Here is a 14,558-nt window from a genome sequence, read left to right as displayed (position 1 = left end):
TGAAAACAAACTTATTCCTGTAAAGTTTTGCCGAAATCTAGAGGAACAAGAAACCACGCATCAATTGTGTTGATTTGTCTGCTTTATATTGAACTGTTTTAATAATATAACCACGAAATTTTCAACGCGAAAAGCGAACATAGTACTTACCTTAAAGGCCGGTATTATGTTCGGTTTTCGCGTTGAAACTTCATACAAAACCAAAAAATGCGAAAAACTAGCGAAATTTTTTCCATTTTTCCATTTTCCACTTTGTTTTTTTCGAGTTGAAAAACTAACGTTTATAGCATGGCGCCATTTACAATGTGAATTAAGAAATAATTTATTTATTAAAACTATTTGTGTGGGTTTATAATGCAAACACGAATCATATTTTTGTTCCGAAAATATACAAAGGATCAAAGGAGTAGCAGATCAATTGCCCAAGGAAAAATAAAATTAACATTTTATTTTTAATCTTGATGAGGAATACCCAGAAGATGAATTAAACCAAATTTGATTAATGTTTGTACAAAAAATTTTTGATGCTCTAGATTATTATTACTCAAAATATTTAAAGAATTTCGGGATCCGGAAAAAAAACCCGTCCCGGTGAAATACAAGAGGATGAAAAGTTATCTCCTGCAAAGAAAACAAATGTCAACCGTACAGATCTCGCAATGGCCGCAGTTTTGGTCAAAGACAATAAACTCTCGGAAGATAGGAAATTGGCTGCTGAGGAGATCAAACCATTTAAAGTGTTAGTTTCATACTCGAACCAAACGCGTATACGACAAGTATTGACATAGCATTAAAATGCAAATAAAAAGAAATTAGGTGCACGAAATAAATTTCCTTAAACGGGAAAATGCAATTTTTGGTTGTTGCCTAAAATTTAACATTAGGTCTGTTTTCTTATTGCACTGATAACCAGTGCAAAAAGAAAACGCAAAACGTCTAACCAGTTCAATTTTCGATTTTGATTGGCAACACTTGGTCGTCAAATGTCAAAATCAAAGTTATTGTTTACAAATAAAAATAGGGGGTATACATTTAACAATCAATTTATAGAAATAAGTGTACCAAAAACGAAAGAGTGTTTATTAATTTTAAAGGATTTGCTGCTTGCCTTTCAAAAACAAATGACTGCTGGCAACAGCTACGTGCGTGGAAATAGATTCAGTGCGTCATGTTTATCAACCAAACGCGTGGAAATATGGGAATTTGCTCAAGTGGTGGATTTACAAGTGGCTAATACCACAAGCATGTGTGGTATAGAAATGGATATGCCAATTGCATCAAAATCACAAAAGCCTAGTTAACGTAGAATTACAGACTTCGGCCAGCCATCACAAGAGGGAGAGAATATACAGGAAATATAATTCAAATATAATTCAACCACAAATTATTTAATTAAACACCATGTCATCGCAAAATGTAAAATAATTTACCCACGCCGAAGTTGCCAAAAATATTACAAATGAAAAGAATTGGTTCATAATCCACAACAACGTGTATGACGTGACACCTTTTCTCAATGAGCATCCTGGTGGTGAAGAAGTCTTGATCGAACAAGCTGGTAAAGATGCTACAGAAAATTTCGAAGAAGTTGGTCACAGTTCATATGCCCGTGAAATGATGCAACAATACAAAATCGGTTAACTAGTTGCTGAAGAGCGTACAAATGTTACAGAAAAATCCGAACCCACATGGAATACTGAGCAAAAGAACGAGGAATCGTAATGAAGTCATGGCTGATGCCTTTTGTCTTGGGTTTAATAGCCACCTTGGTTTATAAGTTTTTCTTTGGAACGAAATACCAATAATTGTAGGCAGAGAAAAACATCACCACCACCAGCCACAAACAAATATCGCAAGTTTATTTGTATATTTAGTTGAGAAAGGGATTTCTTGCTGTTTTAGACCATAAAACAAGTCATACAAAAAACAAAAACAAAACATATACAGTGACTCACAAAAATATTCTTTTTTATATCTTGAAATCGCAAACCGCTTAACATTTATATGAAAAAGTTTTATTAAAATGTTTCCATGGATATACATAACAGCAAAACGTAAACAAAAATCGTGAAATTAATTTTATTGTATTATTTTTAATCATTAAATCAAAAAAACTACAAAAAAGCTCACAAAAGTATTCGTCGTATCAGTAATCACATTGTATGAAACATTATTTTGGTCCACTTAGTATTTGGAATAGTACCCTTTGTTAGCGCAAATGGCTTCCAGTCGTCTTGGCATCGACACGTTTCTTGAGAGATTTTGCCCCATTCTTCTTGTAACACTTTTTTTAAGGGCTGTCCAAGATGAAATTTGGTTTTGTCCGATCCACGGTTCCAAATGAGATCCTAGTTTTCAATGGGGTTGCTACCTGGGCTTTGTGGTTGCGTTATGAGATATTTAGTGTTGTGAAGGAGCCATATTTTCACATCCCAGGCCGTGTGTTTGAGGTGTTCGCTTGTTGGAACAAGGAGTCTTTATCACGAAATCCCATTTTAGAGGCGCTGGAGTGAAGATTTTCTTTCAAAATTTTTAAATATGTTAAAAAACATTTAGGCGTTCATGGTTCCATCAATAAAAACTAAGTTTCATTACACTTGTTTTTACATTTTTTATTTTCAAGGTTTCCCTAAGCTTTCGCCGTGAAAATAAAAAATGTCGAAAAGTGTAAGACAAAAGTTTTTATTATTTTAAAACGTATTAAGAAAATGTAACCATTAAAAAAATTAGGTTTATTTTAGTTATCGGAATTATTATTTCTTCAGCAAATTAACTTAACTTTATTCATTTTTGGATTATGTTTGTATAATTAATCCTCTAATGCCCCAATTTTTTGGCCATCTGAATAAATATTTAATGTTAACGACACAAAAGCAAGAAAACTAAACAAGAAAATTTTATAGGTAAAATTCAGTATATGCTGCAAAGCCTCTTGAACAGTTCCAACTGTTTTCTTTTTATTTTACCCATTTTTATTGTGTTAAGGTGTGTTTTACTAAAAGCTTCCTTATTTATTGAAGCCCGCCTAAAGGCGGGATTGGGCATTAGAGGGTTAACTAAAGAATAGAAAAATTATACACAAATGAAGCGTAAATATCTAAAAAATTCATGAAAATTTTAAATTTTACCGCAAAATCCAAACCAAAATCATACTGTCTTGGTGAATATTTTCTAAATAATGATGAAGAAGGCAATTTTATTATATACTATTCCAAATGCTATTTTTATACCCTCCACCATAAGATGGTGGTTTTTTAAGTTTGTCATTCCGTTTGTAACAGATCGAAAAATTGCTCTAAGACCCCATAAAGAATAGGGTGGTTAAGTTTTCAAGGGCCGATGTTGATTTTGAATAAAACACAAACTATTTAGGACATTATTGTAATTTTATTTTATTATGATATATTCGTATTACTCAATTATGTATGGAACAAACTATAGGCCAAATAGACGCCGCGACCTCGGTGGCACACCTCCATCCGATGGTCCAAATTTTCGATGACGCTGGGGCATAATTGAGGTTCTATGCCGTTAATGTGCCGAATTATCTCGTCCTTTAGCTATTGAATTGTTGCTGGCTTATCGACGTACACCTTTTCTTTCAAATAACCACAAAGAAAAAAGTCCAACGGTGTCAAATCACATGATCTTGGCGGTCAATTGACATTGCCATTACGTGAGATAACACGGACATTAAATTTGTTGCGCAAAAGAGCCATTGTTTCGTTAGCTGTGGGGCAAATTCGGGCCATACAAAGTTCGTTATCATCTTACGATAGCGAACACCATTCACAGTAACTGCCTGACCGGCCTCATTTTGGAAAAAATACGACCCGATGATGGTCGGTCCGTCTGTTGAAATCACGCCAACTTCCGTTCGAAACAAGCTATCGACTTGAAACTTGGCACAAGAAGTTGTTATTGATATAGGTCGTATCTTATTGGAAAAGGGCCATATCGCATTACTTTACGTATAGCCCCCATATAAACCGATCCCCAGATTTGACCTTCGGAGACTCTTGGAGGGGCAAAATTCATCCGATCCGGTTGAAATTTGGTACGTGGTATTAGTATGTGGTTTCTAACAACCATACAAAAATTGGTCCATATCGGTATTGGGCGGGGCCGACTATATCATACCCTAAACCACCCCATGCGAATTAGTAAACATAAGCAAGGGTATCATTGGTATATGTTTGGGAGATGAACCGAATTTCCTTATTTATGAAAATTAAGCAGTATACACTCAAAAAAAAGGCATGTCCTGTTACAAAGATTTTGTCTTTACTTTAAAAATTTACTTTTTCCCTTTCCTTTCTTCCTTTTTTTTTTTAAATCCGAGCCAAAGAAGCGGAGAATACTAGTAAGGATATTTTTAAGACACATTTTTTTTTTTAAATTTCGGTTTTGTGTACTTCTTTCTAGGAAGCGAATTTTAAGTTTTCATTTTTTCAGCTTTTGTTCTCCATATGCTATTAAAATCCTTTAAAACGAGTTAACAACTTTATTTTCCAAATTCAGACTCGACTTCCAGTATACTCATAGAAAAAGTCTGCTAAAAACAGCAGTAGATGTCTGCTGTTATATTTTTGTACTTCACGGCCTAATGAACAACAATTTATAAAATTTTTATACCCTGCGCCACACTGTTGAACAGGGTATTATAAGTTAGTGCATATGTTTACAACACCCAGAAGGAGACGAGATAGACACATGGTGTCTTTGGCAAAAATGCTTAGGGTGGGCTCCTGAGTCGATATAGCCATGTCCGTCTGTCCGTGAACACATTTTTGTAATCAAAGTCTAGGTCGCAATTTAAGCCCAATCGACTTCGAATTTGGCACAAGTATGTGTTTTGGGTCAGAATAGAACCCTATTGATTTTGGAAGAAATCGGTTCAGATTTAGATATAGCTCCCATATATATCTTTCGTCCACTTATACGGCCCTAGAAGCCAGATTTTAACCCAAATTTGGTAGAAATTTTGCACTAGGAGTACAATTGGTAGTATAGTCAAATGTGCCAAACTTTATTGAAATCGGTTTAGATTTAGATATAGCTTCCATATATATCTTTCGTACGATATGCACTTATATGGATTCAGCCTGAGTTTTACCCTGATTTGGTTGAAATTTTGCTCAAACATAACGCTTGGCCATATAGTCACGAGTGCAAAATTTGATTGAAATCGGTTCAAATTTAGATATAGCACCCATATATATCTTTCGTCCGATTTAGACTCATATGACAACAGAGACCAAAGTTTACTACCGATTTTCGTGAAGTTTTGCACAGAGAGTAGAATTAACATTCTAGCAATGCTTGGTAAATTTGATTGAAATCGATTCAGATTTAGGTGTCGTTATGTGTGTTAAATTTGGTTAAAATCTTTAATATTTTAGATATTTAAGTGTGTAAAGTTTGATCTGATTTGGTTCAGATTTAGATAAAACCCCCATATATTCGTGTTTCCAGTTATTACAAATATGACCAAAATTCCCACACTTTAGACAAAACTCTGTGATGATTTCCTCATATCTTAGTCATATCCTGTAGTGCCAGAATTTCCACAGAACAGTTGATTTTTAAATAAGGCTCCAAGTCGCTCGACTTGACCAAATAATATGTTACAACCCACACTTGACCACATATCTTGGCGAGATCTACCAATATCCTTTTAAAATCGCCACTGGTGAGTAGCAAAAATTGCAAATATTACTAAAATTTTCTTATATTTGGTATACATATGTATCGCCTGATAAATCATAAATGTCCTTTTGTACACTTGCATTAAAATTTCTCTCGCTTCATATTTCCCATATTTTTTACTAACATTGTGTTTCATCCCATGGTGATAGCCGATTTTAATTCTAGTGTTTTTGTACAAATATTCTCTTCATTATAAGTATTTGTATCTGGAAATGCAAACCTTTGCATAGCTCCCAGCAAATTTGAAGTAGTTAAGGTGGTAACACAAATGTTGGTATACATAGTGGTGAAGGGTATAATATAGTCGGCCCAGCCCGACTTTAGACTTTACTTACTTGTTTTTTACTAACATTGTGTTCCACCCCAGGGCATTAGCCGACATAAATTTTAAGTCAATAGAATTTTGGTCTTAAATATATTGTCGGTTCAGATTTAAATGCATGTATATGGGAACATAAATCTTTATATATACCACTCAAAAAATTTGAAGGAATTCAGATGGTGTCGAAAATGTAGATCACAAAGTGGTGCAGGGTATAATATAGTCGGCCCTGTCCGACTATAGACTTTCCTTACTTGTTTTTCTATAGAAAAATTTGTCAAAATTTTATTTCTATAGAAAATTTTCTCAAAATTTAGCATATTTATTGAAAATGTATTTCTATAGTAAATTTTCATATAATGTTATTTCGTGCTGATGGTCACTGATTCTTAAAAAACCTCTAATATAAATCTTTCGACCGATTATAAATTCAATTTTGCGAAATTGCCTAAAAATGTATACCCTGCGTCGCACTCTTTATAGAAGTATTACAATATACATTGTCCAAATCGAGTGAGGTAACCCTGCCAGCATTTCAAAGTTCCATTTCAACCTCATCGTTACCACAGACTCGTAAATGTCACTTCAACCATCATGAAAAGGTACATCAAAAAGTACATGCAAGTAATTTGCCATCCCTACTGTTAAAAAAGCCATTTTTTTGTGAAACGCCAAGCGCAACCAGCTTGTTATATTTTAATTAAATAAAAACGAAAATAAAGTTCTGAAAACATAGATTATACGCTTAAAATTGTGAAAGGTATATTGGTGAACAATTTGGTGATTTTCCAAATGGAATAAAGTGATTGTTTTTCAGATATTTTACAGACACGCTGCCTCCATGGAATAAAAACACTGGTTGATAGACGCAGCAACATGTAACTCTCTACTTGTAACTCAACATCATCATTAATGCCAAAAATTATGTTAAATGTAATGTGATAGTGGTATAAATGTTATATTTTTAAGAATTTGTAAATGTTTAATCAAATTAATAAATATCTAAACAAACGTGTTTTACTCGACCACAATGATTCTTTTACAACTATCTTAAAATGCACTTTTTCTGATTGTTTGGAGGGTCCCTTATTGGCGTCGTTCTAAATTGATCTATAAAGGCACCTAATAATTGCAATCATGCGAAACATTTTTGTAGTAACTTGGCGTGGTACAACTTCTCAATAGTGACGGCGCTTTTCCGACGAGTTTTTGATGTCGTATATGATCGTTTTCGACGTAGTGGGGATTCTCAAAAGAGTCCCCAAATTCAAAAAATGTTGGCAGGGAAATAGCAACATAAACCTTTATACAAAGCACTCAACAAAATTGAAGGATTGAGATTTTATCAAAATGTGGATCTAAATACAAAGTTGTGTATATTACAGTCTGCCCCGCCAGACTTCAGATTTTCTTATTATTATTTTTTTTTTGACTAAAATTATGTTTCGTCCCATAAAGTTAGATTCAAATATTAAGTACATAGATTTTGTTGAAGTGTATACAATTTTGTCTAAATCGGTGCAGATTCAAATTCATGCATATGGGAATATCAACCTTTATATAGCTCGCAACAAACTTGAGATGGTATCAATGAATTTGGTCCACAATGAAGGGTATAATACATTATTTTTTTATTAAACATAGGAACGACATTGGCCTGAATTCGAAACATAGAGTACAAGTACACACACTTTTTCATTAGAAATAAGTTGTTTTAGCACACTATACGAGTGCTGGAGATCATGATCGCACTGAATAATCCATGTAGACGGTATTTCCCGTGATTGTTATGGTAATATTACATGGGACAAACTGTTTTTGAAGATTTCCAAAAGCATTTCCTTTTGATTTCCTCTATACTCTATAAATCGGAGCCATAACATGTCCAAAAAAGACCCCCAGACCATAATATTACCCCCACCATTATTGAAGGAACTGTTTTTATTTCTTGGATTAAGACTTTTCTTTGGACCTTCGTACTAAACTTCCACCACCCGAGCCATGCAATTTAAACTTTGATTTGTAGGAAAATAAAACACATTTCACTGATTCTCATGCCATTTAAGGTGTTTTTGTAAAAATTTAAGGCGCGGTTAAATTTTTTCGAACTCCATAATTATTGTGAGTCTCACGAAATACAGAGAAGGCCTTTGACGAAATGTCCAAATGAAATCGTCACTTCCGTGAGAGTTCCTTTATTGGAAGTTGTTAGAGACGCTACATTTAAAGTTGGGCCACTAGATATTTCTACATAATTCGATACATATTCCTGTTTTTGTTGCAGTGAAACAAAATTTAAACAAATACTTCTGTTTTGTTTATTTACATTTGCTTTTGTTTCTTCTTCTTTTCAGTATGTGACATTCACTTGAGATGTGTTCCTCCCCAGTATTTTAGTTAGTTGCCAATTCATATTTTGACAACTACAAAATTCGCATATAATGGTGACTCTGGTGCGACTTGCACTGATAGTTGCACTGGATAGAACACCAGTGCAACGATTGCCATACAAAAGTTCTATCCAGTGCAAAAAGAAAACAGCCCTATTGTTTCATTAAGAAAATTAAGTTTTTCAAGAATATAAAAACGAAAAACATATAAAAAAGTTACAAACATGTATGGAACTAATGCGATTTACAGACTATCAGTTATTCCGGACGATAGCGATCGTGTCGAACATATCCCATATATTGTGCACATTATAAGTTAAGTCCGAAGGCATAATCGATACTGCTGCATTTTTATGGGATCGATAACACATTTACCGATTATTTAGTCATCGCCGACAAGTCGTATCGATCCGACACACTGTAAGATTCTTTACAAACACCGACATTCCGTCCGGAATAACTGATAGTCTGTAAAGCGCATAACATGGTAAATGCAACATTTGGTATGACGCAACCCAATTTCCTATCTTCCTCAAGTTATTATCTTTGGTTTTGGTATCACTCTGACAACAGCATAGAGAAGGGAAAGCAAGAGAAGGAAAATGTGAAGTAAAACTGCGTCAGTAGGTGGCAGTCATGAGGTAAGATTCTCTAATATTATTTTTATAAATGTTTTCATTCTATTATATTTTTCGAAGACAATTTGAAATTAATTATAACTGCTGATGCTTCTATAATCAATTTATCATAGAAGCTCTTCGACCGCAACGCCGGTGATACCAAAAAGCTGCGGTCATTGTACGACATCTACACGGTTGACATTTGTTTTCTTTGCAGAAGAGCAATTTTCTTCCTCTTTTATTTCCTACTCTCTGAAAATACTTTTTTCAATTTGATTTTGCCGAAAATGGCTAAGAGGCTGTTTTCTTTAGATTTTGAAGTTTTTGGCAAAGTACAAGGCAAGTCGACAAGTTTTTCATCTCGTTTTCGATAAATTGGATCTTCGTGAATTTCATTAGGGAACGGTTTTCTAAAAAAAAAAAAACATTACACAATTTCACTAAAAACATTTAGCAATTTTGTTACAGGAGTATTTTTCAGAAAGTACACCGAGAAGCAGGCGAATACATTGGGTTTAAAGGGCTGGTGCATGAATACGAGTGAAGGAACTGTAAAAGGACAGTTGGAAGGACCACAAAATGAGTTGAACGAAATGTTTGTAAATATTAAAAATCTATATACAACCACTATTATTTATTTTTTCGTGACTACAGGAAGGATTGGCTCAAAAATCGTGGTAGTCCTAGCTCGCGCATTGATAAGGCTGTTTTTTCTGAAATGAAGGAGATTGAAGATTATACATTTAGAACATTTGGAATCCGACGATGAATGAGGCAAAAGCGTTACATAGTATTTAATTACTAAATATATGCATATACGATCGAGTGTTGTTTCGATTAAGAGGCTAGATTTTGTTGATTGTGATCCTATTTTATGCACAACTAGGGATGCCAGATTTTCAAGAGGCAAAAAGAGCACATTCAGTTTATAAAAAGATCACATACGAAAAAAATAGAGCACACTTTTTCAAATAAAATAAAAACATTTAATGCTCATAACATACACATAAAATACACATTTCAACTCAAGCTAATTTTCTTACAATACTTTGTAAGTCATTTGTTTGGTGTTTTTGTGAAAAATGTTATTGAAAGAAGTTTGTTTGCATTCAGAACAGAGTACAAAGTGAAGAAGCAACATCGGCGTGATCTTCTTCAACTCTTATTTATAAAGTAAAACACTATTTAATTAGAAAATAACGGCATAGGAAAATCTCGTAGTGTGACACTTACGTATGTTCAGTTTACTTTTACCATTTATTTAATCGCGTTGAAGTAATATTTGTTGTGATGCATACGAAGAGCACAAAAAGAGTACTTAACTAAAAATAGAGCATTTTTGCGTGCTCTTTTAGCCTATCTTGTTTTAAGAGCACATTTTGAAAAAAAGAGCACGTGCTCTTTAAAAGAGCACGTCTGGCATCCCTATGCACAACAGACAAAGGAATAAAATCGATTTTGCATAGACCGTACTTTTATTCTTAGTTTACACTTAGTGTTGATGACCCAATCAACTATTAAAAATAATATTGAAAATAATAACAATAAATAATATATTATCAAAAACAATAATAGAAGCTTTAGATCTATATGTATTTTTATTTTCGTTCAATATTTCGCAATTTCCTTGAATTGTTTCTTCAGGAAGTATTGATCTATAATAGGTATATTATAACATATGAAATAAATAGCGTAAACTACATGATAATAATCTGATTATAATATTAAATACATTTACGACATAAATAATAAACAAGTAAGGAAAGTCTAAAGTCGGGCGGGGCCGACTATATTATACCCTGCACCACTTTGTACACCCAAAGAAATTTGTTAGTAGGTACAGCAGAAAAGTCTGCTAAAACAGCAGAAAGTCTGCTGAAAAAGGGACAACAGGCACTGTTTGCTGAAATAGCAAACATTTCCTGCTATTTGTTAAGCTCGATTACACCAAAACATGTTTTATTTTGGCCGAATCAGCTAAAATGTCAACTTAAGAGCTATCCTAACAAAATTAAACAATATTTTATGAATATCTACAGTATTTGACCAAAAATCTGAATATTTATCGAATTGACCTATAACAGCAAACTAAATGTTTGCCTAAATACTGAGCTTGTAAATATATTACATTGCAAAAATATACCAAAAACTACTTTTGGTTCTTAAATATGCTTTGGGGAAAAATTTATGACCTAAAAATTTTATAAATTGTTGTTCATTAGGCCCTGAAGTACAAAAATATAACAGCAGACATCGACTGCTGTTTTCAGCAGACTTTTTTCTATGAGTGTAGATCTAAATTTTCGATACCATATCACATCCGTCAAATGTGTTGGGAGCTATATATAAAGGTTTGTCCCAAATACATACATTTAAATATCACTCGATTTGGACAAAATTTGATAGACTTTTACAAAATCTATAGACTCGAAATTTAAGTCGGGTAATGCACTAGGGTGGAACACAATGTTAGTAAAAAATATGGGAAACGTTTAAATCTGAAGCAATTTTAAGGAAACTTCGAAAAAGTTTATTTATGATTTATCGCTCGATATATATGTATTAGAAGTTTAGGAAAATTAGAGCCATTTTTACAACTTTTCGACTAAGCAGTGGCAATTTTACAAGGAAAATGTTGGTATTTTGACCATTTTTGTCGAAATCAGAAAAACATATATATGGGAGCTATATCTAAATCGATTTCAACCAAATTTGGCACGCATAGCAACAATGCTAATTCTACTCCCTGTGCAAAATTTCAACTAAATCGGAGTTAAAAATTGGCCTCTGTGGTCATATGAGTGTAAATCGGGCGAAAGCTATATATGGGAGATATATCTAAATCCGAACCGATTTCAACCAAATTTGGCACGCACAGCTACAATGCTAATTCTACTCCCTGTGCAAAATTTCAACTAAATCGGAGCAAAAAATTGGCCACTGTGGTCATATGAGTGTAAATCGGGCGAACGATATATATGGGAGCTATATCTAAATCTGAACCGATTTCAACCAAATTTAGCGCGCATAGCTACAATGCTAATTCTACTCCCTGTGCAAAATTTCAACCATATCGGGCGAAAGATATATATGGGAGCTATATCTAAATCTGAACCGATTTCAATAAAATTTGGCACACTTGACTACATCACTAATTGTTCTTCTTGTGCAAAATTTTAAGCAAATTAGGGTAAAACTCTGGCTTCTGGGGCCATATAAGTCCATATCGGGCGAAATATATATATGGGAGCTATATCTAAATCTGAACCGATTTCTTCCAAAATCAATAGGGATCTATTCTGAGTAAAAGCACATACTTGTGCCAAATTTGAAGTCGATTGGACTAAAACTGCGACCTAGACTTTGATTACAAAAATGTGTTCGCTATATCGACTCAAGAGCCCACCCTGAGCATTTTTTCCAAAGACACCATGTGTCTATCTCGTCTCCTTCTGGGTGTTGCAAACATATGCACTAACTTATAATACCCTGTTCCACAGTGTGGAGCATGGTATAACAACTCAATATAACACATTGTACTAGGCGAACAATAATAATAAATAATACATAATAATACACAAATTTTCGAATCCTTCTATTCAGTTCATTTTGAGACGAGAGGATTTTACTAATTTGAGAGAAAAACTCCAGCTTGTGGTCAATAACAACATTCAGGCACCTCATCTCGTAAACAAAAGCGACAATAAATATCGAGATACAACCTTCACGTCATGTAGACAAAAATTGAAACAACTCTACACTAAATAGTTCCAAATTGCTAATTAAAATTTATATGTATATTATTAAAATTTATATTCTTTTGATATTGAAAGCTTTATAAAATTACACATTTAATTCAAGATTTCCAAAAGATTTTCTTTCTGGCGAAGGGTTAAACGCTCAAAAACCAAATCTAAATCTAAAGGCTCGTCTTAAAACAAACAGTTCCAAAACGTGTACTTTAGGACATGCGTTCAATTCATGTCCCCCATTATAAACAAAACCCATGTTAAGGTGACCCGTTCTACCACACGTTTTGGCACACAGCTGGAACAGGTTCATTCACTAGGGCTAGTGCTGCACCCGTCTTGCATCAAATTTTCGACTACTAGCCTACTTTTGATATTTTTGAAGATCGACTTTTAACGAAAAGCAGCAACGAAATAAAAACAGTCTGAATACCGAAGACTGTGACACGGGAGATTTTGTGGCCCAGATAGTTATCATGGTCCGTTCAATGTAAACAAATATTTTAACTAATATATAAATTACGATCTCTGTGTGGGTCACATATTAAAAACGGGGACTCTATTACAAATGTTATTGCATAATCAAAAACTATAATTTGTTTTTTAAATGTTGAATTTGTACCATTGGAATTTATTGCAGCAGTAAATCTATTATCAGGTTATGTTAGGTTATGGAGGATGACACGAATCCGAGCTAGCGGATTTGTGTCCACTTAGACCATGGTTGGTCCATTGCGGTTCCTCAAACTTCTTTCCATTTTCCTCTTCGAGTCTGTCTCACTCCGGCCGGAATGAGTCCATCCTATGATAGTGCGTCCCTCGGGTGCGCCTAGGTCCTCCACTCTGATGCCTTGATGAAAGCGAGAATACTCCTCAGGCTGCATTCTCGCAAGTCCGTCATAGTCTGACAGAAATAAGAGCCCAGTTTTTCCTGAAAGATAGTGCTGGACACTGGCACAGGAAGAATCTTCCGTAGTCTCGGGGTCCAGACACCACCTACAAATATCATCATTCGCTAGACCGATCCTTACCATATGCTTTCCCAGAGTGTTGTGTCCTGTTATGATATCTATTATCGGTCTCACCTCCTATCTTTGCAATGACATCAGGATTTCACAGTTCCTAATATTATTTTCGTCCCATATTAGTTTCGTTTGTTCACATCCCACAGAAGAAGCCCATCGTCTCTTCCATAAATCTTCATATTTGATATTGATCTTGTAAATAAACAAAGAAAGCGGAGGAAAAACGTCCGAGATGACGTTATCTGTGCCACCTATTATCAGATAGTCCGGAAAGAATTTATAATTTCGAATCAGCAGAAAATTTCAGCAAACTTAAATAAACTAATAGAATTTAGCAATACAATAAACTAATAAAATTGTCAGTGTTTGCTGTTAACATCATTTATTTTAATAAATACTCGTAAGGGATATGTATGTTTAACCGCAGCCCTACAAAATGAAAAGTCCACAGTCCACAGTTGAAAATGACGAAAACCCAAAAGTCGACCTTTCCAAATTTTTCTTAACATGCAATTTACAAAAACTTACGCAACCTTTTTCGTTTCGGCACTGTATAATGTTACACCCAAAGAAATTTGTTAGTAGGGACAGCAGAAAAGTCTGCTAAAACAGCAGAAAGTCTGCTGAAAAACGGACAGCAGTCACTGTTTGCTGAAATAGCAAACATTTCCTGCTATTTTTTAAGCTCGATTACACTAAAACATGTTTTATTTTGGCTAAAACAAATAAAAATGTCAACTTAG

General features: G+C 34.1%; 1 protein-coding gene, 1 long non-coding RNA gene and 1 pseudogene across 3 annotated transcripts; all 3 read left to right on the top strand.

Annotated features, from left to right (window-relative positions):
* Positions 1–1,039: 1,039 nt before the first annotated feature.
* Positions 1,040–2,077, top strand: LOC142221103 (cytochrome b5-like; annotated as a pseudogene).
* A 3,659-nt stretch (positions 2,078–5,736) lies between these two features.
* Positions 5,737–7,062, top strand: LOC142221104 (uncharacterized). Its single transcript, XR_012717952.1, has 2 exons — positions 5,737–6,791; positions 6,849–7,062. It is a non-coding gene; the product is annotated as an uncharacterized LOC142221104 (long non-coding RNA).
* Positions 7,063–9,238: 2,176 nt separating this feature from the next.
* On the top strand, positions 9,239–10,624 carry Acyp2 (Acylphosphatase 2). 2 transcript variants are annotated; one of them, XR_012717951.1, is made up of 4 exons: positions 9,239–9,380; positions 9,510–9,636; positions 9,696–9,924; positions 10,478–10,624. XR_012717951.1 is itself a non-coding variant. In XM_075290643.1 (3 exons), the coding sequence occupies exons 1-3, from the start codon at positions 9,329–9,331 to the stop codon at positions 9,808–9,810; spliced, it is 294 nt and encodes a 97-aa protein (XP_075146758.1). In that variant the 5' UTR covers positions 9,239–9,328; the 3' UTR covers positions 9,811–10,624. The 2 variants fall into 2 exon arrangements, 1 of the variants encoding a protein (XP_075146758.1); XM_075290643.1 differs by having other exon boundaries at positions 9,696–10,624.
* Positions 10,625–14,558: the final 3,934 nt, after the last annotated feature.

The sequence above is a fragment of the Haematobia irritans genome, chromosome 1 (genome assembly GCF_050003625.1).
Source record: "Haematobia irritans isolate KBUSLIRL chromosome 1, ASM5000362v1, whole genome shotgun sequence".
NCBI classification, from domain to species: domain Eukaryota; kingdom Metazoa; phylum Arthropoda; class Insecta; order Diptera; family Muscidae; genus Haematobia; species Haematobia irritans.
This window is presented reverse-complemented; position numbering and strand designations above follow the sequence as displayed.